Consider the following 10,951-nt stretch of genomic DNA (forward strand, 5'->3'; position numbering starts at 1 on the left):
TGTTTTCCGCGCTGTTGTACTATGAAAGAGAGAGAGAATATGGCAGGAAAGGCAACATGAAAGAAAGGAAAAAAAGAAAGAACGGGAGAAAGGAAAAAGAAAGAAAAAGGACAGCAAGAAAGACAGAAAGGAAAAGAAGGACAGCAAGAAAGAAAGACAGAAAGAAAGAAATATAGATAGAAAGACAGAAAAGAAATAAATAAAGAAAGAAAGGAAGAAAAAAGGAAAGAAAGAAAGAAAGAAAGAAAGGAAGAAAGAAAGAAAGAAAGAAAGAAAGAAAGAAAGAAAGAAAGAAAGAAAAAAAGAAAGAAAGAAAGGAGACATACAGATACCGTAATAATAACTTCGTCTGGCGACACACCATGTGCGCGTCTCGCCTCTCACCTGTTGAACGAGAAGAACTTTTGGTCGTCGCCGAACTTCTCGGCCTCCTCGACTGTCTGGCAAAGCGGGTAGCCCTTGGTCTCGGGTAGCCAGGCTGCCGCGATCCCCGCAGTCGTCGTCAGAACCGCCAGGAAGAGGAACGGAATCCAGGCACCGTACCTACCCTGGATAGGCAGCCGTGATCAGTTATTGTCATCGAATGCTGGTGTGCACCTTTCTCGTAGTTTACTACTAGAAAGCGCGATTTGTGTTACCGTTCTGAGATGCATTGCAAAGTTTAAATAAGTTAGTGTGTTGTGTTTTGCTTATGTGTATGGTTATGTGTGAGATCGCGCTGCCGTCCACCTCTAATGCAGCAGTTATTTGGAAGTTTTATATTTGTGCGAGCATCCCGTTTTGGATGAAGGATGAATGGCTGAAAGAGAATTTCAAATGTGCCCCTATACCTGCGCGCGGTTGAAAGGTTATGTTATATGAAGTTCGAACCCTTACTGTTTAGAGTTACAGTTGTTTAAGGAGCTTATGTGCATGGGCAGTGTTTATTTAACAGGGAAGAGGAGAGGGCGGACAAAAATGTATTTTCGCGTGAAGCTAGCCGTTCCAATCATAATAAAGCATCATCGATTGAGAGACTGAGTGAGGAGGGGCAGAGGGGTCCAGTGACAACACATAACCTTCAACACACTTGAACCGATGGTCTGCTGAAAGAATGGAGCATTGTGGCAGATGTAAGAAGCTCACAGATTTATATGAAAAAATGACATCAAATAGAAAAAAATTGTTGAACCAGGTACGAAAACATATAGAATTGCAAGATATTGAGACAAAAAATATAAACCTTAAGAGCCAGTGGTTCGAAAAAATTGGTCTGCTGAGGCAATGCATAATGATATTGTAAATAAAATGCAGTCATGATCAAGTCCGAATCTTCTTTATGGTTTGGACCAAAGCGGATTACATGAGTCGTGATCACATACCGACTTGGTCAAAGACTGCACTTTTGATTCGCATGCACTTTCATATTGGAAAAGGATAATAAGGAAACAAAACAAAATCCGTGTCAATCTCATATATAGCGGCTATATGTATTTACGATACTTGTCACCATTACAGCCGCCACCAGCAGATTATGGACGACGCGTCATGTATGCTTCCGTGTGAAACCATATTCCGGGCATTCATAACTGCGTTCTTTGGACAGAATCATGATAGAATGGTTGTCCACGAATGCTATTGCCCTAGCGTTATCTTGTTCCCTGCTTTCCTCAGCATATTCTCCGGCCGTCGATATCCCGGCTCCCATGGTACTTTGGAAGGCCTTACATTTTTTAAATGTTAGAAACTAGCATGCAGAGAGTAGATACTACAAATAATCAGCAAGTAATATGCGAATCTTCAAGAAAGATAAGGCAAAATGAAAGACGATGTTGACGAATGAATGTTGTGGTTAGCACTACCGTACCGATATAATTAATACCCACAAGGTGCTATTCCAGCCTTGCGTTTTTTGAATTCCGAGATACTGTAGTAGGATACAACTTGCAACAAAAAAAAAACAGCAGTTGGTAACAGTGGACCATGGCCCGAAGCATCCTATGTTACACCGCTGACCAACCACAACAGTAAACGCAATGAACTTTTTAATGTTTGACTGTTTTAAATAGGCCAGAGGCAGCAAAATGTTTGAGCTTATAATTCCGTGCAGTGGTTAGCTTCCTGTTTCAATGAGAGCAAAATTTTTAGCGACGGGCTACTTTTTGTCGTGGAGGACTTCTTTGCGGCGGTCCGGAATGTGAGCGGGGCTTCATTGCCGACTTAAGTTGTAGCCGACTCTAGACGCTGCGCGCGAATCGGGACTATGCTTTCGGAAAAAGATGCGGTGTCGGACAATATGTCCAAATTCCCTTAAATCTAGAAATTTCATAATTTCCAGGTTAAAACAACATTGACATTTCCTTCTAAATTTATTTCTTAGCCTTAATAGATTCTACGCCTCTTTCTTGGTACGTGGATGTTTGTACTGCAGCGAAATACGCCTTTACACTGATAAAATTGCACTAAAACGAAGAAATTTGCCGCTACTCGATTCAACCTTGTGGCAGCTTCAACAAAACAGACCCCGTGATCACAGACAATGACATGTCAGCCTAGCCTCTGTGATCTGTGCCAGATAAACTGTTTCGATGCGCCGCAGTTTGTACTCCTTTTTTGGAATTTCCCAGCTTAAAAAAAAAAGTTCCATTTTCAGCTTACATAGCATGCTTACCGTTATAATGGGGTAATCTATAGATACAGGTAAATATTAAGTTTTCCTCAGAGTCTCTGTGAAGTTTTTTCTCTGGAAGTTACATAGTTACTGTGATACGACCAGGGCAAAGAAAGAAGGCACACGTTACGCAGGCACTAGTTCCGAATAGGGCAAATTTAATGTAATGATCCTTTTCATTTTTCATACCTGTTCTTCAGTCAGCGTGGCAAACGGTAACAGAAGAGTAGAATTGATAGAAAAGAACTGTTACACTGCACAGACAGAAGCAGTATTTTGTAATCCTTTCCCATTCGGTTCCTTTGCCGCCTTTCCACTGTGATCCCTGATCCTGATACAAGAAGCAGGAAAACATTGTCGCCATTTGTCAAGCAATGACGTCAGTGGGGGTGGTTACTAGAGCTGAAGGGGATGAATCTTTACGAAATGCGTCTTTACGGAAAATTAATCTTTACGAAATGCAGCCGCATGGTTTCTTTGTGGGAAGAAATTCCTCGCAGCCGAGATAATCATGCATTCAGGATTCCATTACCAAGAATTCAGGACAAACGCCTCTAGTTCCCTTGGCTGCCGCCATGTGGTGCATGGTATTGATTATTAAAAAAATAGCGTATTGACGTCATCCGTGGCGTAAGAAAGAAAAATAATGAAAGAGTGACTGCAGAACAGAATGTGATATGCTACTAGGCTTAGCGACACTGGCTGAGTGGTGTCCCGAATATTTGGTATTGTTGGCTGCAGAAGTTACAGACGTACCAGGTAGACAACATAAGGCACGGATGCGGTGAAGATGGCGGCCAGCGCGGTGAGGACGCCCACCGAGAAAGAGCGCAGCGGCGTAGGAAACAGCTCGGCCGACTGTTGGTACATCATCATGTAAGCAGCCGTGGTGGAGAACTTGGCCACGATCGAGGAGATCAGGTGCACCAGGCCGGCTGCAAGCGAAGGTATATTAGTCGAGGCCATCGTATCATGAAGATGCTATTATAATGCTATTGCAATAGTACTGCTATCATAATAATATCGCTATTACAATAATACTATTACAATAATGTTGAAAGGTGCACGAGCTCCAACTCAACGTTTGTTTCTTCTGCGTTTGCCCCACCCCACGAGGTCGTGGATCGAGGGCGGCAGTGGGTGTGTGAATGTCCCCCACCCCCTTCCCGCTAGGAGTGCAGTGGGGACGTGGACAGCTGGTGCTTGTGGGTGGTGTGTGCGGTGGGTGGAGGCTTAATTTCAGCAGACACCAGAATCTGGGAGGGAGGGTACAGTAACACTGGTTTCGCCGTAAAAGGGAAAATAGGTGTTCTCTGTCGGTTACCTTTATAAAAGATCAATACCTTTATTTATTTATTTATTTATTTATTTATTTTATTTTACCCTCAGGGCCTTGCAGGCATTGCAGAGGGGAGTGGGCAGAAAATATAGAACAAACCAATGGAGCAAAAAGAAACGGGTACATCAAAGATTAATCGTTTGTATACAATGTTAGCTAGACAAAATACATTAGCGCAGAACAAAATCGTCAGAGTTTACACAACACCAGCCAAAGCTTTGCGAAAGTTATTTACGTCAGTAATAGGTACAATTTCATCAGGAAGATCGTTCCATTTCTTAGAAGTACGTTGGCAAATGAGCCTAAGAAAGAAACTGTTTTACATAATGGGATGGCAACTTTGTGGGGATGATCAATGCGGCGCGATAAGTAGTAACGTCTATGAAATAAATTATTGTGTAGGCTGGAGTGATAATATAACTTGCGAAATAGGGTTAACCGACAAATGTTTCGTCGCGAAGCTAATGACTGAAGGCTGAGGTTAGCTTTCATTTCCGTTATGCTAGCTCCTCGGTTGTTCTCGGTTGCCAATACTGGCTCCTGAAGTTTGCTGTATTCGCAGTGAGCTTTCGGTACCCTACTCCAATTTTACTTCTCGAGCATCCCATTTCGTGTGTCGAAACAATACTTTTTTCGGTAAGTCTTACTTCAGACAGCATTAGAGTCGACGAAAAGTTCTAAAAAAAAAAAACAGCGGATGGACGCACACACAGATAGGGAAGTCCAACGTCGTCCTGTGTCCCTCTCTGTGTCTGCGTCCTTCCGTTGTTTTTTTTTTTTCTTAGAACTATGTACCGACTGGCTCAGCTCCCTACCCTACTGACTCGACGGAAAGCGTTGCCTTTACAAGTGCCCTTTCCGAAAAGGGCGCTAACATTTACCGTCCCAGTAGGCATTTTAATGTTCGCACACAGACTCGAGGAAATTTGAGCGCGGGTCCTGCACGTTGGTAGTTTTTATTAAATTACTTTCAGAGCCGTCATAATGCCTCTATGCAGCATAAGAGAAATCAGGCATAACCAAAGGTGTAAACGAATTTACGAGCCAGTCATCACATGTCCTGAACAAATTAAGTTCTTTATATTCAATATTCTACAATACGTAGACGGAGTTTCAACTCAGAAGCAACGCGATTATGTCTAAAAGATAAGTCTTGAATATTCAAATTGTTTCAAAGGCTGCGTACTGTAATCAGCGTTGAACATCGTTGTTTAATTATTTTAAGGGGCCTTTTGCGATCTTACGTACCATATATTGCAGAAGCTGTACTAGGCGCGGTCGCTGTCAGTACGTACAAGGTTGCCTTGGCTATAAGCCATGGATTCGTGAGGAAGGGAGCAGTGATCACGGCTGCTTGTTTGCTTCGCTATAAAAGATGCTGAAATGGGATTCTACTATGATTCGAGAGCTCAGGTCAACAGATGTACAAAAATACGACTGCGAACGCTCTTTGGATGAAGGTGCGTTGGACTGGGATTATTTTCAACAAGTTTTATGTCGAAGCTTCTACGTATTGAGATATATTAACTACAGCAGTACTTCAAAAAAAAAAAAAAAACTATAGCTGGCTGAACCACCTGCTGCAGAGTTCACGTCCGTAAAGCGTTAATCCGTGTGTGCGAAAAAAGCATTCATGACGCCAGTACACCAGAGGGGTGATAGACGTGCTTTTCCAATGAAGTGTCCGGGTGATTGCAGCGGCAACGTACGGCGTTACAGCATACGCTGCAGCAGGGCATTGATGGGCGACGCAGTGTTTATAGTCTCATTTCCTTTAGCAATAAAAAACACTTCGCCAGTTTTAGGATAGTCGAGCTGTTGAAATGTTCAGTTTCAACACAACTCGGTGCACTTTGTTTTTCTCTCTCATAAAGGGCGCAGTTACAACTGTGGTGGACAGCTCATCGGTTATGAAAGAGCACGGCCATGTACGAAAACAGGTCTATGAACACAGATGTACTTTAAATGCTTTTGCGACAATCATCATCAACAGCATAGGACGGCATTAACTCGCGTTTGACCCCTTACCCACTGTGCCTTCTACGTGTCTCTTAATGCTACACTTATTATCTTTATTCCCATAGCTCGCTGCGTTGTCCTCAATTTAAGTTGAACTCTCTTCGTTTACCTCCACGTTTCTGCCACATAAGAGAGTGCCGGTAAAACAGCTGTTGTATACTTTCCTCTTGAGGAATATTGGTAAACTGCCAGTCATTATCTGAGAGAATCTGCCAATGCGCTCCAGCCCACTCTTATTGTTCTAGTTATTTCACTCTTCAACAGTAACAGATCGGGAATAGCTAACCGACAACGTTAAGAGCGGAATTACATTTCTTTTCTGATTTTTACGGGCGTCTTTTTTTTATGCGAACCTATCGCTGGTTAGCTGAAAGAATTTGTGCAGCAAGGAAATTTTCGTTTTCTTAAGTGAATATTTCGTTTCTAAATCTAACGGTTGGCAATACGTTAAAGCATGCTTATTACTTGTCACTAAGTAGACGCATGGCCAACTTTCCAGGAAAAAAATTTTGGAAACTGGAAAATTGTATGATACGGCTATAGAAATATTGAAGGTAAGGGTCCATTCTTCTCATAGATAGCAAAATTTTTCTTTTAAAAGGTCTCCAGCGATCACATCGAACAATTAAGACTGCCATAGAAAACCAGTGTGGAACGTTTTTGACGATAGCAGGTATGTTAATAGAAAAAAAAGTTAGAGCGACTTTAGGTGATCTGTGGATATATTGGTTGTTATAATGGAATCTTCCTTTATATGAAAAAATTGCGTTCATAAATGATTTACCACTGAAAAATGCTTTTTTTTTCTAGAATTGCTGGGTTTGAATAAGTGTAGTGCCAGATTTTGTGTGTTCCATTCAGTGACTGCTAAGGCCAGTGTATGATCCGCTCAGACACAAACTAGCCCCAATAAGTTAAAAAGAAACTTTGCTGTTTTCTACTCGGCACGGACGACAATTACGTAAGCAATCCTCCCGCTACCATCCCAAAAGGAACTAGACACAATTCGACAGCATTTCGCAGTCGAACAGTCGCACCACTCTAAACTGCCTCGCCATTCGCTCGGCTTGAAAAGCCCCAGTTTAACCGAACAACGGCCTGTTGAACTAATGAGTTCGTATTTCACACCACATCAGTTGAATTAGTGACGTGAAAGATGGCGTACACATTATTTTGTGCCCTCACTGCTGCCTTGCTATTCCATGGTTTGCTTGTTGTGGATGCTGCCTCAAAGCACTGTTCCTTCTCTGCTTCTCTTGCGCCCCTTGCTAGTGGTTGTTGCCAGCTTGCTTCTTTTCTGTTTTCCTGTGACTGTCGTCATGTTTTCGGACCGGGCAATAATGATGACGTCAGGAAATAATGCAGCCACTGGAACAGTCTCTTGTTCGGCACTATTGCGAAATCTTTACTTCTATTACTCTGTCCATGCTAGCATTCATAACAAAGTAAAAAACAACTGATGAAATTACCCTCCCCCCCCCCCCCCTCAAAAAAAGAGAACCAGCTGATTCCATTTGCGATTGTGGAAATTGTAATATAACTTTTTGACTGGGGCAGTGATCGGCAGTGTGCCGCTCAAGAGGACATACGCCAGCCCGATGAATCCCACCACCACGGCAGTGCTACCATCGACTCACGCTGGCGGGTCGTGTGATGCACGGGCTGAAAAAATTGCTGCGTCACTCTACGAGTGAAGATGTTTTCGCTCAGCACGCAAGGAGGTTTCGATATTTTCGTGGGTACGTCAGTATGACTCCTACAATGATGCATGCCTGTCCGAGAGGTGAAGGTGCTGCCCGCTGGTGATGGGTCGGGATATGGAGATATTTTAAGGCGAGAGCCTTTAATGCCTCATCGTTGTCGACATAACGCTGTCGACATAAGGCTGTGGACATAAGGCTGTCGACATAAGGCTGTTGACAGAAGGTTGTCAGCCGAAGGTTGTCAGCAGAGGTGTCACACTTTTTCTAGTCAGACCAGAAAAAACATCTTTGTCCACGATGGGATTCGAACCACCATCCTTCGGTTCCGCAGCCGAGCGTGCTAATGGCTACGCTACTCCCTGCCAACGCATATGTAGTTCTCCTTGTCTAGGAAGCTGGAGAGTGTTTGCAGAAAGGCGTCGAATCGGACGGATGCCTCCCAAACGCCCTCGAGTGTCTCCATCATTTAAGATTCACAAACAATGGTGTACTGAGTTGCCATCTTAACCACACGTCAGTGACACAAGCAGCAACGCCACGCTAAAGGCTTTCGCCTCACCGCACTTTAGGTCAACTAAGTGCCCCCCAGAAACTTTTTATTTTAATTTCATCTCTCTTTGTCCTCTAAGCCTTCGTTATCGCCGGGATCAGCCAATAGACGCAGCGATGATAACAGTAGAAATCGCCTGCAAATAATCGTTACTTTAAGCCCTCTGGAGCCCTGGCGTACAAAATTCTAAAAAACACATGGTAGCGTGACGAAGAGTACATCTGCGATCCTGAGATGTTCTGAATGTTCTGAATGTACACGTGAGAGCACCGTCCTACTAGCCATTCCTAGTTTGATAAGTATGGAGGAACCTTACAATGGTCGAGAAATTAAAGCGGCACGCGGAAATTAAAATTACTTTCGCTTTTTGCGTGTTAAATATCGCTAAACTTAGTAACTATGTATAGTTTGTTGCGCGCATTCCGGGCAGCCATTATTTTTAGTTAACTATTACGGTTATTGAGTACAGTCAACTTACACCCTGGTTAAGCCATCCGAACATTATTACCGAACTAAGAAGCAAGTAAACAATCGTTTGGTGTCTTCATGTTCGCAGAAACTTATCCCCTGCAATGACATCCTAGTCATTCAACAAACACGGGTTAATTACATCCTAGTCGAAATTAAGAGAAAGAAACGGGCTTGTGCAAGGTATGCAATGTTTGGTTTATTGGTTTATTGTGGTTTAATGTCCCAAAGCAACTCAGGCTATGAGAGACACCGTAGTGAAGGGCTCCGGAAATTTCGACCGCCTGGGGTTCTTTAACGTGCACTGACATCGCACAGCACATGAGCCTCTAGAATTTCGCCTTCATCGAAATTCGGCCGCCGCGGCCGGGATCGAACCCGCGTCTTTCGGGTCAGCAGCCGAGCGCCATAACCACAAGGCAAGATAACCGGTGTTCATTAAGGGTAACGGAGTGGCTTATAAGAGAAGGCAAGCGTAGCAGGGAGCGGGACAAAGTTAGGTGGGCGGATGGGATTAGTAAGTTTGTGGGGATACGGTGGCTGCACCTGGCAAAGGGCAGTGTTAACTGGAGAGTTATGGGAGAGGCCTTTGTCGTATAGTGGACGTAGCCAGGCTGATGATGATGATGTGCATTTGGAGAAATACATACTTGCCGGTGACGGGGTGCTGTTTAGAGCGCGTCCTGTACAGGCGTCACAGTCGCCAAAAAGGATCCCAGATGCGGAACCGTCTATACCTGTCAGCGGCGCGGTTTCTACAGCTGCGCGGTGCAGGTTTGAGCCCGATGTGTCCTGAAAAGACGTCGCGATCGCGCTCAGGAAGCGATAATACACTAGCATCTTTAGCATTAATGAGGCCAGTGTATGCAGTGAACGGCGTTGCCAAAGAGGAGTTGATTATTCTCATACATGCTACATCATTTCCTGAACGTGCGGGCTATCAGGAACTTCGCAAACGCGACAGTACAGCAGCGACGGCAACTGCTAGACTGCGCTATGACGTCGTCGATCGCTGTTGGGGTGCAGCTGACAAGCGTCAAGAAATTAGCTAAGCGAAAAGAAGGCCTTCGAGATATACTCTTGCTGCTTTTGCTAGTCACGCACGCTAAACCCGGAGCCGAAGCAGACAAAAGGCGTAATCTGCCGAAACTTGATGCAAGTGACTCAAGCAGCCAGTCATATAGTACTACTTTTGCCTCGTCTGTTATCTTATTTTGCTTATGTTTTTGCCTCGATACATGTGGCATTGCAGTCATCGGAAGCTCTTATCTTTCCTTTCCACGACGATGCCAAGACAGTATAGTGTTCCGTCGATGGGAAGCCACGGAATGCACGATGCGCAGGGACTGTCAAAATCGAGGGTCGCGCGCAATATCCGACGACCGCACGAATAGACTGGGGACGCGGCCATGGTAGCAGCGGGCACCCGGTGTTTCAGCTCCTGCTTATGAGCCATTCGATGGTGTGAATCATACCGCGGCTAGTAAAAAGAACTGCGATTATGTGAATGCGAGGCCGAGGGACACCATGGATAAACAATTTTACGCTTTGAGTGCAAACGTGCACTTTGTACGGACTTTGTTTTCTAATACGGGGTAAGAGTTAAGCCTAACGACGACTACGGGGGACTTGGCGCCCTGTTTAGCCTAACATGATGGACGGCATCCGAGGCCATGACCCGGAAGTGATGCAGATCATCAACGTGGAAGATTTGTATCAATAAGACACTGTCTGGCACTGGGAAGAAGTAGAACGTATTCTGACAGAGTGGAGCTAGGCCCCGGGACGCAAGAAGAGCAAGTCGGCCAAGACAACGCCCTTGCCGGACGCAGCAACGGAGAAAACCGCCACTTAAGTTTCTGGAGAAGGACGACATAGTTGTGATTGTGCGTGTGTGGACTAAACCTGGAGAAATAACGAAGAAATCAGCGGTTCATCACGGAGGCTGCGGTAGCAGCCGTCGGAAGGCCGGACTTGGCGCGTGGACTCAAGATCACGATAAAGGGTAAGCAAAGCGCCATCGTTATTGGCACTCCGATTCAAGAGCTGGCTAAAAGTGGGTACTTAATGCAAGAGTTCCGAGTCAAAGGGAAGACTTGCGACGCACAAGCAGTTATCAAACTCCCCGATAATTCATGCATAGGTGTTGTCCCCGCAGATAAACCCCGTGACTCAGAAGGTCTAATCAGACATGACGTTCGAGTGACAGAAACCGACGACAC

At 44.6% G+C, this 10,951-nt stretch overlaps 1 protein-coding gene across 1 annotated transcript in view; it reads right to left on the reverse strand.

Moving 5' to 3' along the window:
- LOC149359956 (organic cation transporter protein-like) overlaps nt 1-10,951 on the reverse strand; it is a 34,988-nt gene that overhangs the window by 2,684 nt on the left and 21,353 nt on the right. The window contains exons 8-9 of the mRNA XM_089572058.1: nt 3,407-3,585; nt 385-548 (exon numbers count right to left, since the gene is read on the reverse strand). Coding sequence (XP_089428184.1) covers nt 385-548; nt 3,407-3,585 — 343 coding nt within the window. The remainder of the gene's footprint in view (nt 1-384; nt 549-3,406; nt 3,586-10,951) is intronic.

This window comes from Amblyomma mixtum, chromosome 2, assembly GCF_055824585.1.
Source record: "Amblyomma mixtum isolate Tamu chromosome 2, ASM5582458v1, whole genome shotgun sequence".
Lineage (NCBI taxonomy): Eukaryota > Metazoa > Arthropoda > Arachnida > Ixodida > Ixodidae > Amblyomma > Amblyomma mixtum.